This window comes from Strigops habroptila, chromosome 1 (genome assembly GCF_004027225.2).
Source record: "Strigops habroptila isolate Jane chromosome 1, bStrHab1.2.pri, whole genome shotgun sequence".
NCBI lineage: Eukaryota > Metazoa > Chordata > Aves > Psittaciformes > Psittacidae > Strigops > Strigops habroptila.
In genome coordinates this window covers 51,513,711-51,536,589 of record NC_044277.2, presented here as the reverse complement: position 1 = coordinate 51,536,589, position 22,879 = coordinate 51,513,711, and the positions used below count along the sequence as shown (strand labels likewise).

At 39.7% G+C, this 22,879-nt stretch overlaps 1 protein-coding gene across 1 annotated transcript in view; it reads left to right on the top strand.

Annotated features, from left to right (window-relative positions):
* The window catches only part of LAMA1 (laminin subunit alpha 1), a 103,394-nt gene that overhangs the window by 3,189 nt on the left and 77,326 nt on the right, over positions 1–22,879 (top strand). Inside the window, exons 2-3 of the mRNA XM_030477379.1 lie at positions 16,693–16,863; positions 17,239–17,351. Of these exons, the coding sequence (XP_030333239.1) occupies positions 16,693–16,863; positions 17,239–17,351 (284 nt within the window). The remainder of the gene's footprint in view (positions 1–16,692; positions 16,864–17,238; positions 17,352–22,879) is intronic.

The window sequence follows — 22,879 nt, the reverse complement described above, 5'->3', positions numbered from 1 at the left end:
TGGTTTGCATGTAAATCACATTGTTGAAGCACTTGTGCAGGAAGTGGGAGATTTAGGTTAATCTCCTTAGTTTGAGATAGTTTGAACCCACATCTCCAATTTCTGAATATATTACCAAGTTGGTGTAACACGTAATGCAGGGGAGGAGGAAGCATGTATGAAATCTCTCCAAACTGAGCTACTACGCAGCCAAGAATGCAAGTTTAATGTGTGCAGAGAATGGGCAAGAAAAAAACCTGATGCTGTAGTTGGATCATTAGGGCACTCAAAGGATGGAAGGAGAATCTAGTTGCAGGGCTTCCTTTCTTTTGTTTACTCGTTGCAAGCAGTAATCAATCAGGTGTCTGAATTCAGGAGAAGAACTTTTTTTTATTGTACCCATGTCTGCTGTATTTTTACTGGGTCACTCAAGCCTGGCACCACTCGGCAGGATGACTGTACATCCCAGCTGGTGGAGAAAGACTTTTTAGTACCTGATTCAGGATGGTGAATTAGTTCCTCAGAGGTGATGTGCCTAGACAGCTAGATCTTGGTTGTCTTGCTACAGCCTTATACAGTCAAAGGTGTTCTGTGCATCGATGTAGTTTCCTGTGACACTTCCAAAACTGAGAGTCAAACTTCCAAGAGTGTATTTGGATGTCCATAAAACTCTGAAGAAAGTCTTCTTACTCTTTCAAGATGAGTTGGATTTTGCATTCCTAAATGCTTTTTGTATGAGATGAAAAAAAAATATGCCATAGGTATTTACCATACTGTAGTGTAGGTTTGAGTGTGCTAATGGCTTGAATAGAGCTTGTTTGCATCAGTCTTAAATACCAATTTTTTTTTCATGAAATGTGCAACAGACTGAAGTGATGTGGGAAATTGGAAGTTTTCTATCCCCTGCAAAGTTTGTCTTTGTTTTAAAATATTTTATTTTAACATTTCTGCTATTTCATTTCACCAGTTCACTGGTGTGAACTATTGTTTCCTGGTAAGAGATCACTAGAAGAAACCGAAAGTACCTTGAAACTTCAAGGCAGTGCTGTTTGCAATGGCAGTGTGAGGCAGGAGACGGAGCTAAAAACATGATGGGAGTCTGAGGCAGAATCGCTTAATGTGGTAAGCCAAAAACTTTTATTTTTGGCAAAATTTGGCAGAATAGTATGCTTGGCTTAAGTTCTTCTTCCCTGTGTTGGAAACCTCAGTTACAGTGAACCTATATACCCCTTGTGTCTTTCTGTGGGTTAAGTAGCAGGGCCACAAGATACTTATTAACTGTCCACGCTCTATTTAACTTGTTAGATTATGTGATAAGTTCCATATCCACGCACACAAAGGAGCACAGAGGAACAAGGTGGGGCAACCCCAGTAATGAGCCCACAGAAACGAGCTGCTGGAGGAAGAAGGAGATCCAAGGCAACTGCTGGTTAGACCACTGGGTCTAGGAGCCAACCAACAGACCCATTTGCATGTTTGTGTCTGCTCAGCCAACTGGAGATGAGAAGATCCAGGGCCAGCTGTGAGGCAAACTGAGCATATTGGCCAGTAACTAGAGGGATCCATAGTGAGTGCGTATTGGTGTATTGGGTGTGATGGTGTGATGGTGTTGTGTGCAAGGCAGTCTATGGACCAGTGGCTGGAGTGGGGCTGTGGGCATCAGGGGCGCACATCCCCAGGTGTCAGCAACAGGGGAGACCTAGCATCTGGGCAGGGGTAGTTACTAGAGAGACTGAGAGTCCAAGTCAGGCTACTGAAGGAATCCCCATTGCATATATATCTGTACACAAATATACATCTTCTGCTTAAGGTCTTTCATCCTGATCAGCTGGAGCAGTGAACAGGCTGAGACTTGTTGTGATGGTTGCATTTGTGTGTTTCTGTCTTTGTTGATCTATGTGACTGGCCATATGTACATGCATATATGTGTTGCGTTATGTGCGTGTGGCTATGTGTGAGCCTGCTGGGAATACATGCTCAGCTTTACTACTGCTGGACCTGGGAACATGTAGCTGCAGCAGCTGCCTCTCTGTTGGGCTACGGAACTTTGCACACCACAGCAAAACTGTAGAAGAGTAAATGTAATTCTGGAGCTCTGGGCTTACCTTTTCTCTGACGCATTTTAGCTGTTGAGGCCTTGGTGTAGTGGACTTTGTTCTATATAGTACTCTACAGAAGTCAATTTTAGATGACCTGTCTATGAAGTCACCTGCGAGGCCACATTGCACGTCCCCAGGAATGCTGACTTTAGCGGTACTATTGCGTTAAAAGGATAAGGTTCCCTAAATTCATAAAAAGCAACACAAATATATTTTCAAACCTTTATTAAATAGAAATGGGGCTCAATCATATTAAAAGGAATCTCTAGTGTAAAAAGAGTAATGTAAAAGGTAATGGATCTTAACTAGGTTTACACTTTGCTAACTGAGGTCAGACTTAAGGATGGGAGAGAGGAATAAAGAACAAGGAGAAAATTCAGTTTTTCTGATGGTTTGCAAAGAACATCTTGGACATTCTGTGGGGAAAACGTTGTGCTTGGCCTTGATTAGAAAGTCCTACATTTAAAAGCTGCTTTGATTGTTTTCCCCTTATTTAAAAGAAAGTCAGCACCAACAAGCCACAGACTATTTCTTCTTTTCTCAGAGTACAAAGGTATGTGACAGAGAAATCCCATGAAAGCATTCTAAGTAGACTGAAGATTAAGATAAAAATAAAAAATTGTCTGTCATAAATATTTTCTCCATTCCCTGAGGGCTTAGAAAATGCATCTCTGGAAATTCAGGACTATCAGTGTGTGTTGATCAGTTGTTGGTATTTACAGCAGTCTCACACAGGATCTTCAGGTGGGGTTTGCTGCCTTCTCCTCGATCTATTTTTTTGTCCTTCAGGTATTCTTTCCTAACCAAACAGAGGAATGGTGTGTTGGAGAAGTTTTGCAAGATGAGATTGGTTAGGTCAGCTTGCAAGAATTGTGATTTGTTACTTGGCATAAACCTTATATGCATATCAATCAAGCTTCCCATTTATATACATTTTTAGGTACTTGAGTGATCTCTCAGAGGCTGTGTACAGTGCCTCTGGGAACTAGAATATAGGTACAGCTCTGGCTTTGACATTTGAGGTGAGTGCTTCATTTGCTTGTGGGTCAGAGCAAAAAAAAGTTTAGGTATAGCTGTGCTCATTCTTTTTTAGTTACTTCTGCTACTTAAGGACTTTAATGATTTCTCAATCATTCTGTGTTTTTTAGAGGGGAAAAAACCTGCTTTTGCCCTGAGATGTAATTATTTTTTACACATTTTTTGGATATTAAAAGCTGTATACATCACAATTTTACATGAAAACTAGAAGACTTATTTTGTAGCTACAGTAGCTATAAATAAAACTGTAAAAATTAGAAAGCATAGAAGTGTAAGCTAATAATACTATCAAAGTGTAAGCCTTCAGTATCCTTGTTACAAAGATATGTAGATGCACATAGTTTAGACTTACCCTCTTGATTGTGAAACAGCAGTTACCATTCCTGAGTTTTCCCTTGTGTTCATGGCAGAGCAAAACGGACTTATAGGATGCTTTGGTTTTACCCCAAAACCTGATTTTTATTTATTTATTTATTTATTTTTATTTCTTTTAAAGTCTCCCTGGAAAATCACTGTGAGCGTGTGAGCTCAGAGGGCTGTTGAAAGGCAGGGAGATACATGGCAGATAGTCTCACCCACTGTCCTTTCCACAAGTGGTCCAACCTTGCAGGCTGTGTAATGCAGCAGCTAGTGTGGATTGATGAACTGAGTTGTTTCGTCTTGTCTTTTCTGGGCTTTTCCTACCAGGCAAGGCCATGAAGATCCCATTGCTGCTTTGCGTAGGCAGAGTAGATTTCAGCCTTCAGCAATTCTTTCTGTTTTATCATCTTTAACTTGTTAGCTTTTGATGATTTTTTCTTTTTTTTAGCTGTCATTTAATACAGTACCGACTCCACCAGAGATATTCCCTAACCAATTCTTTTAGGTTAAAGTTTCAGATTTGAAAGTTGTTTTGCAAACATAATGTAATTCCTTTCTGTGAGCTCACTTATTGTGCGGTGAGATCCAGCTGCCCTCTTGATTCCCGCATGAGAATAAAGGTTAAAAAGCTGTTTAAGAAATGGCCTTCTCAAAGTGGAAACTTTATTTTTCCCTTCACTCTGCCTTCATTTTTTACTGCTGTTTTGCTCCAAAATGACCTTGAAGATAGGCCCATGTCCACTGCCTCCTTTATTATATTTCTTCAAGCTTTTATTTGCCGAAAGGCTGAGAGAACAGTTCACAGAAACAATTTCTATAGTTTTGATCATTGGATTTTATTTTCTTGTGGATCTGATGAAGCAGAAGTTTTCATTAGCAAATTCCTAGCTCTTCGCAAATCAGTGGCACAAGTCATAATAAACCTTGGAATTCAACCATTGAGCATAAATGCAAACTGGAGCTAATGCTGGTGCTTGCTTAGATTCATATTGATAGTTTATTCGGTTTTCTGAAAGCACAACTGGCATTTTGCCCTCTGTCACAAAACTCATCTGATCAAAGATGCGTGTAAAGAAACGTTTGTGTGGGAGTGAGAAGAGAAAACCTAGTAGTGACTGCAGTCAGCTTCCAGTGCAATTTGATTTTGGCTGAGTGCTGCCCTTCCAGGGAGGTCTGGAGCAGGGGTCCAGGTTGTCCCTCATTTTCTATCTGTGGGCGCCAGCAGAATGAGCTCTGCAGCCATGGCACAAGGTGGTGGGCAGACTGGATGCACGGGAGGATGTCAGGATGGGGAACCTGGCTGCACCTAGTGCTCCTCCTGGCCAGTTGTTGTTGACTTCTCAGGGTTATTCCAGATCCATCAGGGTGTATCTAGACAGCGATTGAATCGATTTGAGTCTGACACCAGCAGTAGGCTTGTGCTTGAAAAACCAATTAATCAAATTACGCCTTCCCTGTTTCTGGCTGTTGCTTTACAGAAGTGAGAAAACCAGCTCCTAAAGGTGCTTCACTACAAATAAAACTGTAGAAGGAAGCCCAGTGCGTTTTCTTGTCCAGTTTTCTCTTACAAACGTAAGGGAAATTTCTCATTCAAATGCATGAATAGCTAATGTGTGTTTTATTATTCTCCGTACCACACCATTCATATGTTTCACTTGCCTTTGCAGTGCTGTCTTTTGTGGCCTATCTTGCACTGTTGTAAGAGCAGACAGCAAGATAGGCTTGTAACTGTGTGCTAATGCCTCTGATGGTTAGATTGTTTCTGTTTTATTGGCTGAGAAGGTCTAGATAACAGAAGTTTGAAGTGAAGTTCCTTTGAATAGTCAGGATCTGTGGAAACCCTGGTTTAAATTAGGGTTGCAAAATGCATGCTGTTGAAATTTTTAGGATTCCTTTTATTTACTTTAACTTGAAAAGTCTCTAAAATATGTACTCAGTTACTTCTACTAGAAAACACCCTTTAAAATATGCTGAAGAGAGAAAAATTTGGATGGGAAAATGAAGGCTCAAATAAACTCCACTCACTTTGGGAGAATTGCTGTGAATTTCAATTTATCTACCGACAATTGTTCATTTATTCGTTCAGTAGTTGCTAATGCATTGGTTTGGTAAGGGCCTTATTTAATTGCCCAACTAATCCAATTTGCTTTTATGGGGTAATATTTCTGATTTACAGAACTAAGAAAAACATTTTTACAAATAGAAAGCAAATCTACCATGTGAAAAAAAAACCCCAACCAAATAAAACCAACCAACGCTGGGTATTTTTAAGGGTTATTTTGGATATTAACAATAAATCTCGCTGAAAGCTGATCAGAATTTTAGAAGCCATAATTTTTTTTGCTAATGTGAAAATGTGAGATTGTTACTGAAATGGTTGTTAGAAGTAAGCAAGAATTTTAAGCTAAAACTTACAGGAATAGGGCCTTGCAAGCCCTATCCCAATTTATCTTCCTTGAATCTGGTTTACAGTGTGTCTGCCAACATCCTACAGAGCAAGTTTATCATAGCTAAAGGCTTGCAGCAGACGCTAATACTAGAGTCAAATGGATGACCACTCTTTACTTGAGTGATTACAAAAGGGACAGCTTAGTTGTTTGCATATTTGATAATACTGTAATGGGGACATTTCTAATTGAAGAAATGATTCTGCAGAGTACAGCACATGTTTTCTGTGAGGTGGAGGAGGGTGCTTTTTGCAAACAATGAGGAGATGTATGTGGCAGAGCAGGGAACTTTGAGATTAATTGCATGATGACTAAAGGAGAATAGATCTTTCCATTGTGATGAGTGATAGTATATGGTGTGAAGGCAGCAATGAAGCAGTAGGTACAAATCATGACTGCTGGTGGACAAATGTATTCAGTGTGTGTCTTAGTATGAGTCAGAGGTTGCCATGCTGATCTTTAGCTCCAGGTTGCTCAAACTTTTTACTGTGGCTTCTTGGTATAAGGATCTGCTATTGCTGTGCTGCCATGGCTAATAGTGGTAATGGACAAATCCAGGTTTAGATATCTCTGGTGGGATGAAAATCCTGCTGTAGTGATAGGAAAAGAGAGCAAGAACGTGGTGCAGTGGCATGGAAGATGTCAGGACGTTTATTCCAAAGAAGAAAACCCCTTCTGTGTACCACATAGTACCAACTGATGATACAATCTCTCTCTAACTTGAGCAGTCCTCCTCAGCTTTTCTATTCTTAAGGATAATGACAAACAAGGTGCCCAATCTGCAGCCCTACCTATATGGTCGCTGCATTTCCCACACTAAGCAGCAAAAATGTTTGGGGTGTTTCAGCGTAGGATCCAAAATGTGCCTTGCAACTTTTTTTAGTGTCACTGTAGCATTGCTGAATTTGAAATGAAACTACTTGAACACTCAGTCCTGGTCTTAAGGCTTTTAGAATTTTCTATAAGAATTGCCCTTTGGGTTGAAATGCATCATTCTTGTTTTCAGGCTGAAGGCAAAATACTTTTAGGACACTTGATTAAAATTCCATGTTGCTGGCTGAGTTATCAAGCACTGATGGCAATACAGAAGAGAACTTCGTAAAAAATTTGCAATACTGGTTGCTATTTTCTGCTCTTTATTTTTGTGTCCTTAAAATCACACTTTTCCCAGGATTTATCCAGTGTGACACAAATGCCTTTGATTTTCATGAAGGCATTTACTGTAAAAATAATAAAATGAGGGTTTGAATGTTGTGAGGGTTTGAAACATAGAAAATGTGCAACAGGTGACTTGCTATTAATGTTTTTAAAATAGTTGCAATATGTGCCCTGTACGTTTGTTAACCTGTGTGCCTGGAGACCAGCAGATGTAAGTGAACAAAGCATGGTGATTTACAGTTTTACTTTGTTGCCTGGAGTAAAATACCTGGAAAAAAAGTAGCAGGATGTATTTTTTTTTTGCAGAAAGCACAATGTGTTCTGTAACACATTGAACAGCTGGTTACTTCTGAAAAAAAAGCCCCAAAACCCAAACCCAAACCAAACCCTACAGAAGTTATTTATTTCCCAATTAACCATTTAAATCAGAGATTGCAAAATCTTGTCAGTAGAGATAAGGGAATGATCAAGTTTTGCATGTCTTCAGGGCTTCACAGTTGCAAATCCTTTCAGCTTCATTCAAGCTAGAGGAAATGTGCTTCCTTCTACCCAGGAAGATCTGGCAGTGAGACAGATCTTATGTGCCTGGGTAATGGCTTTGTGCCTGCTGGAATGAAAACATTTTTCTTCCATGTCTGAAAAAACCACATCCTTGTAAAACAGGAGTGCTGTTAGTTCTGAAGTGATGAAAACTCTTCAACTTGAAATAGCTTTTGTTCATTAATGTAAAAATTCCACTTATTTTAAATAGAAATTCAACTAAGGCAGCTGTAATTCATAATATTAAGATAGTGCATTCATATTGAATGCACTAGTGAAAAAAAAAATAAAGTGAAATAAATTTTGTTTTTACATATGGCTGGTGACTAACAAGCTTAAATGAACTAAGTGAAAAATTTATTTCAGAGTTCCTTTGTAGTGCAGCTACTTACTCTAAGACTTCATTTATGATCACAAGGAGAAGCCAGCTGCCTCAAGGGGTCCTTCTTTATGTTTACACGGGAAAAGAAGTAGTAACATTTTGTTTGGTTGTGATACTGTGTCACAGTATGAAAGTGACTGGGACCACTAAACCTTTAAAATTCTTCTCAAGCTCAGGTCTCTTAGACTTGCAAATGCTAGATATAAATCTAGAATCAGGAGAGAGCTAATACACACTTGGATTATAACTTCCTATTTATTATAATAAAAGATTCAGTGTGAAGCCTAAAGCTGCACATTTATGCATGCAAATTTAATTAGGATTAAACATAGACAAAATTTCCATTTACAAGGAAGACTATTACCTCAGGTTGAAAACTGATGATAAGAAAGAAGTGCAGGGTGAGCATCTGTTGAGGTAGTCATAGTAAAAAATGGGAGGGGTGGAAAAAGGCTACTTTGACCCAGCATCAGAAAGACTGAAAATGTTCTGTCTTGTTGATACTAGGACATATGAATGACAAATGACTGAGATCCCTAGTCTTTGACATGCCAGTCACACTGCCAGTACTACTGTCATATTGATCTAAGCTAATACTGTGTTTTAAGCTGCATGTAAGCAAAACTGACAAGACACTGAAGTATTTAATAGCTGTGGCTTGTATTTACTTCAGGTTTGGGTGAAAATCATTCCCAAGATTAAGATGACTTCAGGAAAAAAAGCTAGTGTAATGCTAAAAGAAAAAACAACCCCCAAAACAACAAACACAGTGATGTATACTCCTCAGTGTGTACAAAAAGCTTTGCGTGAACAAGAACGAACTAATTTCATGGTCTAGCAGGTTTGTTGTTCCTTGGCAGCCTGCCCATCTGTCAACTTTTGCCTCTTTTGCTTTGGTTTAAATGCTGTGACAATTTCTAGGCAGATTCTTGAACAGGCCAACACCATACAAAAAAACAATACTTGCAAGACATGACTTGATGGAAGAAATATTGATTATACTTTGAAAATGCTTGATAGTGCTCACAAATTACCCACCTTTTATATGAAGTTGTACTGTCTGATGCTGAAAACTAACATGAAAGCTAGTTTTCTTCTATTTTTCGACTGTCCCTTAGTTGTTCTGTTTGAAAAAAAGCAGCAAGTTACTGCCAGTATTGAAGGTATTAGAAATTGCTCTTACAAAACTTCCTGATGTTCTTATTCTTTATCCCTAAGAATTGGAACTTATTTTTTTTTTGCCTCAGATCCCTGAAATTTGTGAAGGTCTGAGCCATAATACTAGAAACCACATTCAGGGCTGTAATGTAAGCTATTAAACTTATTGTATTTACCAATGTTTTTCTGTTCTTTTAAAACATTCAACTGAAGGTTGTCAAGGGTGAGGTGCACACTTTTGGGAAACAAGGTAGCTCATTTGTAGGAATCTCAGGATGGGACTGAAAACCAGTTGCTCAAACTCCTTCAGTGTTAAGCCTTTGCACACTGACCCATGTCTTTGTATCCTTATCCCCTCTACTTCCAATTTGAGTACATGTGTTGTGAAATAGTCTATGTATGTTCTACATCTACATTTGCAAGCTCTGAGCATGAGAGGGACTGAGAAGGTAGAACATTGTAGAGTTTGCATTAGCTAATTTATTAACACTTAGCTTCATGATCTAAAGGATTAGATTTAGTGTTAGTAGTCAGTCTAAACTAGTATCTGACTAGTATCTGAACTAGTGGTGTTAAAAACCTTAATATTTTGTGTAAGAAAACGTTAGTTACTGTGTGACTAACAGGTGACAAGCTTCAGTTTCTTGTGCAGATGTACTAGCATTGCTTGGCTTTATTTTTTTCCGAAATATTTAATCTGGGTTTTCTTACAGACATTTTTCAGTGAGTTTGAGAATTCTCTAATTTTAACTCTCTATCTTTCCAGTACTGCATATTGGGAAACTTAGTGTCTTGCAATGAAGTCTTACTTGGCATGTATTGTTTTCCTCCCTTAGTTCTGTAATGTTTTCCTCAATTACTTTTCCATTGCCTTTTTCATTTAGCATGCTGCTCCTTACACTTTGAAATTTAAAATCCTATTAGGGTTCAGTTTTTCTACCCCTTTTCTGGAAAAACCCATTTTGCCTTGTTCAAATTCTCTGCTACATTCTGGCCAGCAACCTGGCTGTGTGCTGATGTTTGAAACTTTCAGGAAGTCATGCAAGTTATACCAGACTTTTGCTCTTTAACCCTCACAAACTACATGGAGGAAACTAGCAGGGGGAGAATAGTACAGCTGATGCTCATTACTGAGTGAGTAAACTTTTGCCTTCTGTGTATGCAGTCGGAATTTGACAGAATGTTATTAATTTGCACTGTTATACTTTCCAATACATTTCTGAGTACTGAATGTTGATTAGCACATCACCTAGCCCAAGCAAACCACAGTAGGGAAATGCCTGTTGCTGCAGTACCCTGTCACCATCAAAGCTCGCATTAATAATGCTGAATGCACATAAGCAACAGCAGAAAATGTTTGGCAGAGAAGCCCTTCGCCATTTATATGGAGGGAGGGAAAAGGTTTGGTCTTCTCTAGCTTGTTTGTGCTCTAACAGCTTGCAGGGTTCAAGCAGAATGTTTTGGGTCACATTAACTGCTGTAATGGATTTTTCGTTGTTCTTTATTCTGGTCTCCAGTTGAATTGTTTAAGTGTGATTTCCAAAAGCTCGACAGAATCAGAGCTGTAAAATAACCAGCAGATTGTTCTGAAAGCAAGTGTTTATAAGTGTTCAGCAAATGGCTGCAATCTGTTTTACAGATAACCTGAGCTCATCCCAGGGCCTGATGTGAAGTATGCTTCTCTTCCATGATTGACCAGGCAGAAAAGGATGTTTTATTTACCTTAGCGTGCAATGCAAACTGAACTGTAGTACCTCAAAAAGAAAGCAAAACTTATTCTCGGATGTGTTAACAAAACTGACAAGAATTTAAGAAATTATTCTACTCCAGTTGGTGCTGATGAGGTCTGAGGAGCTGCACTGTTGGAGAGATGCAAACTGCCAAGAATTCAGAAGGATAAGAGGTTTAAAAAGTTGACTGTGAAAAGATTGAAAGGGCTGTTTACTTAGTCTGGAAAAGAGAAAAGGGTGTGTGATAACAGCCTTTCAGGTAATCAAAAGCTGTAATCAAGATAATGAAAGATCATGAATGCAGCAAAGAGAACTAAAAAATTTTTAACTTTAAGTGATAAAACACCAGAATAGACTTGTCAGGGATGTTGAGGAATAACTCTCACTGAAAGCTCTTGAGAATAGACAAACTTAGTATGTTCTTATATGGAAAACTGTTTGAATTAAATAAACATAATCTTCCCCAGCTGGTATTTCTATGACTGATTAGTCATGATTAGTCAGCTTTGCTCTACAGTATGTGAAGAAATAGAAAACAGGTTTTAGGAGAAGATAGTGATCTATCATGGTAGTGAGGTTTCATTTTAATCTGAAGTGGTTTAATCTAAACATAGCAAATTAAAGTTTGCAGGGATTCTGCTAATAAAACTATACCCCTTAGTTAGCTCCTGTAAACTTTGTATTGTACTAGCAGAAATTCTCGTCTACACAGGGCTGCAGGAAACGAGTGATCAGTTTTTGAATTCACTTCCAACTAGCGGCTTTCTACCTAAGCCTATTTTGTAAATTGTAGTGAAGCTTTCAGCTTTTCAAATATGTCAATGCATGTTTTTAGGCAACATCTCCACAAAATGGGTTATAAGGCAAGTTGGGTGTTACACCCGAGATTTCTTGCTGACTAAGAACCAGGAATAAGTGCCTTAATTCCCGCAGTTACAAGTTAGTGATTTCAGCCCATTTGTTTTAGGGAAATCAACCTGGATTTTCATTACGATTACAGAATAGGATTCTGATGAAAGTGTATGGAAAAGGTTAAGGAGACATTAAGGGACATTCGCTGGTAAAATATAATGAGGGTAAATCTATTGAGCAGGCAAGGAATCTGAACCCAAGCAGGATAGTTCCATGGCTTTTATTTAGTAAACTCATTTAATTCAAAACTTGAATAAGACAGAAAAACTAAACCAAATCTGTACTATTGAAAACTGTCTGAGACTGTTATAAAAAATGTGACCTCAACTTCTGCAGTATAATACTATTACATATTTTAGACATTCTAATACTCTGTGACATTCTGTTACATTTTGTCCTTAGCCCTTTGTTTTCCTGAAGTGCATCAAACTATTCTGAACAACTGTCACTGTGTCCTCTATAAATGTTTTCGGTAAATGGAGAATTTACTGCTTGTGAGCAATCTTCAACATTGCCTGCTTGTTATGAACCGCTGATTGCTTTAACATTTTTAAAAATGCTAACTTGCAAATGAGAGTAGACCCCTTCAAGTATTTCTGTGTTCCGAGAAATGACACAAAAAGCTCATTGTTACTGCACACATCAGCTCTTTATGTTTTTTAAGTCACATCTACTTAGTTCACTTGCAAATTACTGCTTTATTATGGTCAGCACAGAAAAGCCAAAATACTTGGGGAAAAATCAGGCTGCCGCTTTGCTGAATGCCCTGTAGAGCTGCTCACTGAAGTCTAGTTGGGAGTCTTCACTGCATACACTGATGAGCAATCCAGAAAATATTATGTCACCTTCTGGACTCAATTCTTGCTTGCTTCAGATAATCTTTTGTCTTCATTCCCCATCATTTTGTCTTCTGATTTCTTAAAAAGAACCCCAACAAACACCACCCTACTTTATTCAGCTTTCATGTGATATCAGACAGATTAACAAATCTGGATTCAAAGGGAAGCTGTCTTAAATGTGGCCTTCTTGTAAGTTCTGCCATCCTCACTGTGTTGATCAGGATAGCAAAAAGTATTATCATCTTTATTGAGCTTATTGAACATATTTGCTGACACAGGGAAGCCTATGTAAAGCAGAACTCTCGTATATATACTTCTGTTTGTACAACTGTGTGTGTTTGCAAAAAAATGAATTTAATAAGCTCTGCCTCTGTTCAGAGGATTGTTATTCTGGTGGCTGTCTCTCCATATGCCATCTGTAAAAAGCGAAGAAGTACAGTTTCACCCTATCTGTCAGTCACATTGCGAGAATCCATATAGTCAAGCATGGTCAAAAACACAGTGTGTGGATTTTTCCAAAATGCACAAATCCACTTTCTTTCCACCTGAAACAGAACACTGATGAAATACTATTAATTGGCAGTGGAATTGGGATTTCATTCAGAATCTATTTGTACAGAATGCAGCCAAGGGTCCTCAGAATTCTTTTTAAAGAGAAGGAAGGGAATAAATATGTCTAAAAAGCCTTTGATAAATGGCACACAACTGCATGTGGTTTCCATATTTCCATTAGTGATGTGTATGTGCTGTAGTCTGAGCATGGAGAGTAAGTCTAATATCTTTGAAGTGCATTGATACTTCTGTACGTGGGCAGGCTAGCTGAGCTAGACAAAATGTTCAAGTCTAGGATATGTCAGATCCACTGTGCAGATACTATGGAATTGATCTGCTCATGTGCAGTAAATCAGGTGTATCCAGAATGTGTCAACAGATATGCATTGGTCACAGTTGGAGTTGCTGGAAGCCTGGAGATGTTCCAAATCCTCAAAATTCTTCTTTGTGAACACTTCAGGGGTGCTTGGTAGTCTATACCTGTAACAAAATCAAAATTTATAAAACCACAAAGAATTAAATTGAGTCTCCAGGGAAGATGATGGTACCTATATCTGCAATAAGGAGCTTGTGAGGACTTCTGTAGACCCTGGTTTCAGGTAGAATAATTCCCAAAGAAGTGTAGGCCATATGATTGATCTGTTATTCTTTCTTAAGGTCAAATTAGCATCTACACACTACTCATTTTCTAGTATTGAGTAGTGTGTGGATCTCTGGTTTGGGGAAAGTGGGTAGGTGAGTAGCAGGAAAAAAATCAAAGTATCGAGGTGCTTAGCTAAAGCATTGTGGGCAATAGTGGGCAGGTGTTTATACCCTTGCGGGAGTTGGTTAAAGATATACTGCATCCCCTCCCAAGTGAAAGTAAACTGATGTTTGTCTTCTTCCCTTAGGGGACCATAAAAACATGTCCAACAGCTGTTTTTTTTTATTTGGATCCTGGGGCAAAACTTCAGTGCAACTCAGATGGATTGAAGTGTTCTTTCTTCTTATCTCTGTGGGACCCAGAAACTCATCATGAGACCTTAATGTTGCCATACAATTATTTACTTCATTTTCAATTGACAAATATATTAGAAGTCAGTGAGGTGCTTGATATTGAGCAGACAAAAGGGCTGAGTCCAGGGTGAATGCTACGGTGGCTTGAGCTTGGGGTTTTGGAATGAAGCTTGGCCAGCACAGCAGTTGTCATCAGCACTTTTTCTTCAGAGCTTTGGTATTCCTTTGGTATAAGTCCGTTGACTGAAGGTTATTGTAGGCAAATTATGTCAGTGTAACAAATGACTCTGGAAAGAAATGGCAGGGCTGCTGTGTAATGTGAGTGACGGTAATGAATGACCTGGGAAGTGATGGGTAGGTCTGAGGACTAGCTGGTAGACCCCTGCGTGACCAGTAGTGAATATGAATAAGGAAGATTTTTATATCATCAGAGAGTAATGTAGAAAAGGATACTCTCTTCAACCACTGAGCTTTCTTGTCCAATAGGAAAATGGAGGGCAGCATTTCTACTTTGCTTTCAGCTTTGGGTCTGGAGCAATACTGCACCCATACTGCATGAGGTGAGAGAAGACTGTGCAGAAAGCATGTTACTGGCAGAAGAGCCTTGCCGAAGTGGCCAATAGAATGTCTCCAGCATCCTCATCTGAATCAGATTTAGGTATAATGAGAGAAAGGCATCTGACCAGGTCTGGAAATGAATTCAAAATAAAAAAAACCAAAACCCCAACCGAAAAACAACTCCATCTCTCTTATGTTAAGTTTTGAGTACAGCACAATTGAAATCACAGTTATTCATACTGTGGTGCAGAGAGTTAGTATTTATCCACATTTTCAATAGCTGAAGTCAAGGTTTAAATAGCACTAAAACTTTTCTCCAGGCTCTCCAGTGTAATGCAATTACTGGGCAGACAAAAACACTTCAAAGGAATATTTAATGTTGCCTTGTTGAGATGAACAGCTAAGAAAAGCAAAATATTGATAATAAAACATTTTTTGCTGTATTAATGAAGCAAAATAATTTATATATTTTTAGTAGTGAAAAGGCATATATTTTCTTTTTTTTCCACAGTATTCCTTGTAACGGAAGAAAAATGTGATTTTAATACCTCATAAATTGCAACAGTAGCAATTCATGCAGCACTGTTAATATTCCATACCAAGGCTCTAGCTTTGATTTCAGCCCATTGTGTTTAATCTCTGAAGACAGGATTCTCTTTTCCCACTATTGTTTCTCTTTTTCAGAGTTGCTTCTGAGTGGAAATGGACTATCTCTGTTATACCATAACCATGCAAGAAATAAAAGCTTTTAGCTCAGGAGGGAAGGCAGGAAACTGATAACAATGTTGCTGAGAAGCTGTGCTTAACTTCTTTCTGTGGCATGCAGTATTCTTTAAATTTTGTCAGCAGACTTCAAGTCAAAGTACAACTTTTTATAAAATACTAAGGATTGCCAGTCTGGTAGCAGTAAACTTGAAACGCTTCATCTGTTGTTTCATTATTCCAGCACACAAGAGCACTTTAACTACAGCTCACTTTAACTACAGTAAAGTGTTTGTGTAAAGATTAATAAGTGGCAAGCAGAAAATCCCTTAGGCTTTACATGGGCTGCAGAAAAGCCTGGAGCAAAGGTCTAAAGTGCAGTCCTTAAAACTTGTGAGCCCAGAGTGTGCTCTTCAGGGCGGTTGTGTTGCTGCTGTGGAGAGCTCCTATTAAACGCCATTTTCTACACTAGCCAAGTGCATGCTATACAGTTCCTCCTTGCGTCTGGCAGCGGGCCAGTTGTCCTCCTGGTTTTGATCAATGTGAAGAGAAGGTTTAGTAACTGGAAGAGTTAGTTTACTAACTCTTGTGTTCTTCAGCAATAAAGCAACCGAAGTTGGAGTGAAATAACAAGGTTATTGCAGTCAGGGTGCCATGAGGGCCAGGGGCTCCTTGAGGACCATGGGGGCTCCCTGTAGGGTCTGTCAGGGCAGGACCTGGCAGTCAGTGTCCATCCCACCACCCTAGCCAGGAGCAGGGCAGCTGGGGCCAATGGGCAGCCCCAGCCCCAGGCATCAGGCACCTCCCTGGGGACAGGCTGAGGCGAGGCTGGGATGTGGGCCCATGACCGATCCCAGCTTGGCAGGCCCCACGGCTGGGCTTTGGGGAGCTGGAGGCCAGTTTTGCTGCAGCATTGCTTGGGCAGGGGCTGATGGCCCTGCTGGGGCTGAAATGGAGCCATGGGCAGCGTGGGAGGAGCCCTGGGAGGCTGAAACAAGGTCCTAGACTGTAGGCAGGGACAGACAGGGCTGCAGCACCCCAGGGCTATGATGATTGATGTGCTGGTGTTGATGCAGTATGATAATACTTTCAGAAAATTAATTGTTTTCATTGTATTTTTCTGTATCTCTGACTCTAAGCTAGAAGGTTGTCATGAAACCCTCTATGTTCAGAGACCTGTCTCATACCCATGTTTGTATTTTGCTTGCCTTACGATTTGATTGATAACTTATTTCTTTCAAGGCCTGTTCCCTGCCATCTTGAACCTGGCCAGCAATGCTCACATCTCCACCAATGCTACCTGTGGGGAGAAGGGACCAGAGATGTTCTGCAAACTGGTGGAGCATGTCCCGGGACGGCCCCTGCGCAATGCCCAGTGCCGCGTCTGTGACCACCACAGTGCCAATCCCAAAGGCAAGTTTCATATGTTTGGGGTTTTTTTGTTCATTTGTTTTTTGTTTTGTTTTATGGGTTTCTGTCATTCTTTTTGACCCTTCTGGATGAATACAGGGTGTATTAAGGTCAAGTACTTTTTACTTCTAGCCTCTCTACTATGTGAGTGAAACTACCTTTGAGCAAAGGGCTGACAAGTAGTCTTGAGCATCTTAAATCACTGTGGAGCACTCCAGAGTCCAATGACAGCCTTTTTGTCAGAGAGCAGATTTCGGTTTTTGCTTGTTTATGACAGGAAAAATTTGTGCTCCATGTGAAATAAATGTGCTGGTTCAGAGAAAATGCAGCGACATGTAATTTCAAGAGATGTTTAATTTTTTTTTTGCCTTAAAACAGAACAGCACCCGATTTCCAGTGCAATCGACGGTACCAATAACTGGTGGCAAAGTCCAAGCATTCAGAATGGGAGGCAATACCACTGGGTCACCATCACCTTGGATTTAAGGCAGGTGAGTAATATTTTGATAAGCATCATTTATTGTATGTAGGATATAAGCCAATGCAATTAATTGCATTCTTCTTTGTTTAGATTATAGGATATTCAGTGATTAATCATTTAGTAGCACATAGCTAAAGCTAACGTGAACTGAGTTTAACTGAGTTGTCAATTACTGTTCTAGAGAGTCTTGGAGATTTCATTCCTGTCAGACTGGAGTGGAAGTGACTATGTTTGTAAGCATATAGGTCACAGGTTGTTGTAATTCCTGGCACAGTAACAACTGTGTGTGTGTGGATGGGAGTGTTTATACAGGCCTTCCTTCTGTCTTGGTAACGTTCTTCTACCTGACCTTAATGTATTTTCACCAACATTCCTCTGATATTGTTTTCCTCCACCTTTGATTTCATGCAAATTACTTGAAACTGGGTTATCAAAGGCTGATTTTCAAACAGCAGGCAGTGTTTTCAGGGTACTGTCATAAGCACAGATTTTATATGTAAGGATGCATCTGTTTCTGTTTTATTAACTGTATCAATCTGTCACCTGATCACTGTACAGTTTCTTAGTAAATGAGTAAATGATTTGGAGTAGGACATGGTAGAAACATTTGATGTTTACTGTAAGAAAAGAGAGCACAACATACTTCCAAATATGAACTCTTTTGATCCATAAGTATTGTAACTCAGATATTGAGTTTCAGAGGATGAGAGAAAGGTGACTTGAGAATTATTGTATTCACATCAGTTATCTCACAATAGATCTCAAGTTAAACTCTTCTGTTTAAATTTCTCAGTATTTTTGCATATTTACATTAATGCAATGTAATGGTCAGATTGAAGTGTAAAATGTCAGAAAGTTCAATTGCAGGATCTCCAGAACCCTGGAAGCACAAACTTTCCTCAGTTAAGAGAGATTCTTCAGGACTAGAAAGCGAAACACATAAAATGGGGCAAAGTTAGTGTTGCTGAAGGAAAAGTTGTTTTGCCAGTTTCTGTGCTTCTCTTCTGACTGATTCTGATCGCCGTCTTGTTGGAAGGAGCACTGGGAAGAAAAGTTCTATGTTATATCTTCTATGAACTTTTGCTAACAACTGTTCTGAATTGCCGTGGATTATGTCTCTAAAAGAGTGATTTGTGGCCCTGGGGAGGCTGAAAATGGCTGGGCATAATTTGGTTCCTCTGTTTTGGCACTTCACGGCAAAGCTTGGAGGGATTCATCATTCTTAGGCAGGAGTCTGCTAAACTGTACAGAGCATTTGCTAATTTATTAGTTTGTCTGTTAAATATGGAAGGATCAGAAGTCTGTCTCCTCCCCTGCTCCAAGAAAAGACATAGTAATTTCTGAAGAGTATGTATTTTTCTTCGCTTTTTCTTGTTGTTTTGCTTTGAACAGGTCTATGCATTGACCTAAGCTGTTTGAAAATCATAGCTCAACAATCCGTTATTAATATGGGGATGCTTCCAAACTCTGGAAGAAGCTTTGCTACTAGGAAATGCATACTTGAGGTGTATGTACAGTTGATAAAAAGCTTTTGCAGGATCTCTAGACCTTGCTTGAAAGTTATTTTAAAGATTAAAACAGAAGGTTTAACTTTGATGTTTTAAAATGAAGTGTAAGTTAAACAAGTGCTTAGTTTGCTCTTTAATTAGAAAGCAGAACTGCTAGGAAAATAATCACAGGGTATCTTTTGTCAGTAACAGGAGGTTTGGATAGGACTTTCTTGTAGTTTGAAAAGTTACCTTTGTGTTTGGTTTGTAAATGGACAAACAGGAAGGAAAAATGAAGGAGAAGGGAATGCCTTAGTTTTTTATCCTCATAGAACATTTTCTACTTTGGAAACAGACCAGCTGAATAGCCCTCTGAATCTTTTATTCCCCAACCTTAATGCTGTTGATGTTTCACCAAATACATATCTTTCCTCTCCTGACCCATGCTCAGTTTCACTAATTTGATTTGAAAAGTTTCCCCCAAGGGGCCTTTCTTCTGTGTTTTCCTTGGAGAGTTTGAGAGAGAGAAGGCATCTAAGGCTATGCAAACTGAATGTAAATTACTGCTCTGTGAGAAAGGATTTGGTTAATAGAGATCGCTTTAAGTCAATGTGTTATTAGAGCTGACTTGGTGTGCTCGCCTTAAGCGAGTCAGCACAAGCGAAGAAAACACAAAGGAAAAGAGTTTGAAGCACCTTAGTGATTTTAGTAACTGTTTACTTCATGAATTTGCTTAAGAATGAGTTAAAATACTCTCTTAGGATCTTTATAAGTATTCATGAAATCAGTATCTGTAACTACGCATGTTGAAGTATATCTTTAGGATTGGTACTTTTTTATACATTTCAAGCTTTGCGCTTGTCGACTACTCTTGTCAAGAAATGTATCAAAGTAAATGTCCTTTAATTTTCCTTGCCACAATATAGAATATGTTCGCACCCTTTTGTGATGTGAAGAATGACCATCTGGTCATCATTTATGTTTTTTTGAGTAGAAGTTGTAGCAGTAAGAGGAATGGATTTTTTTCTTGGGATCGTTACCAATGTACAGTTTAGAGATAAAATCCAAGCAGTCGGGTTGGTGAATGCTGAACATAGCCTTGGCTGGCAGATCTGGGGAAGATTCCCTTAGCTGGTGAAAACTGGCTCCACTCCAATTTACCCTAGATTAAGTTCTGGCCACAGTCTGTCCCCTGTATTGGCTGTATTCATCTCTCTGCTCAGAGTTGAAGGGAGTAGAGGATATTCTTTCACCTAATATTCTACCTTGCATTTAGTTTATTTAGTCAAAAAACAGCTGGACTGAAGAGCAGTTCGATGGAATCTCATGAAGAAAAGAGGGCTGGCTAATAAAATCAGTGTTGAAATTGCTGTTTTGATCTTTTTCGTTTGCAGAGCCTGTGTTATTTATAACTAGTGCTAATCATTATTTAAGGGTAGCCAGTGGGCATGTCATGGTGTTTTAGCTCACATGGATCATAACAACTAGGTACGTGTATTCTGATACTCCTTTCAGTCTTTCCAGGACCCAGATGTATGATAGTCTTTCCTGCCCTTCACCTTCCATTAAATGTATGGCAGAGATCCAGAATTCTGGAAAGAGTGCTTTAGCAAGGAGGTGTAGTATTGATACCAATATTGGATTTATGACTTTGCGCTTCCTACATTGGCAATCCTACAGAAAAAAAATTTTAGATAAAACCAGCATTTTTTGCCTGCGTTTGACTCCTGGACAGCTAATTTGTGAAATTACAATGAATTAAAATGAATGCTGACTATTCCAAGGGTCAGCAGCGTGCTTGGGCCAGCTGTAAAGTATTTCTCTGTCACGCAGTTAAATGAAGAACGCTTTCCTCAGTTTTATGACCATGCAGCAGACTTTTAAAGGTATTCAAGGATATTTTGTATTATGCGTAGCGGAAAGGCACATGTTTGTATATCACAAAGTTCTTATAAAGCAAGACCAGTTGTTCTTGGAAGACTCATAGTATCAAGTTGAGAAAATATCCCCACTTCTGATTATTTCATAGCTCATGAATATTTCATGAGTACTGGATTACCACTCAGGGGCTGATGAAAGAGTAATTTGTAGTTTCTGCTATTAAGGAGTGGAAAAGAATGTAAATATTCTAATATGATTTGTACAGAGCTTTTATCATTAAATCAATTGGCAAGGAGATATTTCTCTGAGGACAAATTTTTTGCTGATGTAAAAAGATATTATTCTGTTGACTTCACTCAACCAATGCTAATTTATTGTATGTGGCAAGCTTCCTTAAAAGCCTTTTGTGGCTTTATAAAACTGATGATGCAAGATTCAGGGTGCTCATCTGTACCTTCTTACAATACAGTTCTTAAGTAAAATGAATTCTTCTTCTACTCCAAAACAACAGTTGCACATAATGAATCACTTGCACCCTCAGCAAGTTTGCTGATGACACCAAGCTGTGTGATTCGGTTGATAACGCTGGAGGGAAGGGATGCCATCGAGAGGGACCTGGACACACTTGTGAGGTGGGCTGATGCCAACCTTATGAAGTTTAACCAAGCCAAGTGCAAGCTCCTACACCTGGGTTGGGGTAGTCCCAGGCACAGTTACAGGTTGGGCAGAGAAGAGATTCAGAGTAGCCCTGTGGAGAAGGACTTGGGGGTGTTGGTTGATGAGAAGCTTAACATGAGCCGGCAGTGTGTGCTCGCAGCCCAGAAAGCCAACCGTATCCTGGGCTGCATCAAAAGAAGCGTGACCAGCAGGTCAAAGGAGGTGATCCTGCCCCTCTACTCTGCTCTCGTGAGACCTCACTTGGAGTATTGTGTACAGTTCTGGTGTCCTCAACATAAAAAGGACATGGAGCTATTGGAGCGAGTCCAGAGGGGGGCCACGAGGATGATAAGGGGGCTGGAGCACCTCCCGTATGAAGACAGGCTGAGAAAGTTGGGGCTGTTCAGCCTGGAGAAGACAAGGCAGTGTGGAGACCTCACAGCAGCGTGCCAGTATCTGAAGGGGGCCTATAAGGATGCTGGGGAGGGACTCTTCGTTAGGGACTGTAGTGGTAGGACAAGGGGTAACGGGTTCAAACTTAAACCAGGGAAGTTTAGGTTAGCTATAAGGAAGAAGTTCTTTACAGTGAGGGTGATGAGGCACTGGAATGGGTTGCCCAAGGAAGTTGTAAATGCTCCATCCCTGGCGGTGTTCAAGGCCAGGTTGGACAGAGCCTTGGGTGACATGGCATAGTGCAACATATCCCTGCCCATGGCAGGGTCGTTGGAACTAGATGATCTTAAGGTCCTTTCTAACCCTAACTATTCTATGATTCTATGATTCTATATTCTAATAAAAATCTTAAATAGAAGGTAATTTAGGAGACTAGAAATTCTACTGAATTTAGTTTATTTTGCACTTTTAACATCACAGTCTCCTCAGAGCAGTGTCGCAAGGAGTTGCTAGGCTTCACAGTCTCTAGTAAGAGCCTGGAGCCATCTTTATCCCTTAAGAAGGTATTTCTGTGAACAGTATAGGCTGATTCTCAGAATATCATAGAATTGTTCAGGGTAGAAAAGACCTTTGAGATCCTTGAGTCCAACCACTTCCCTAGCAATGCTAAGGCCACCACTAAACCATGTTCCTAAGTACCACATCTACATGTATTTTAAATACCTCCATGGTGGTGACTCCACCACTTCCCTGGGCAGCCTGTTCCAATGCTTGACAACCCTTTCAGTGAAGAAATTTTTCCTAGTATCCAGTCTAAACCTCCCCTGGTGCAACTTGAGGCTGTTTCCTTTTGTCCTATCACTTGTTACTTGGGAGACCAATACCCACCTCACTGCAACCTCTCTTCACCTAGTTGTAGAGGCCATGTCTCATGAAACTTGTTCTCTAGACCCTTCACCAGCTTTGTTGCCCTTCTTTGGGCACACTCCAGCACCTCAATATCTCTCTTGTACTGAGTGGCCCAGAACTGAACACAGGATTTTAGGTGTGGCCTCACCAGTGCTGAGTGCAGGTGGATTATTACTTCCCTAGTCCTGTTGGCCACCTGCTATTGGCCTTC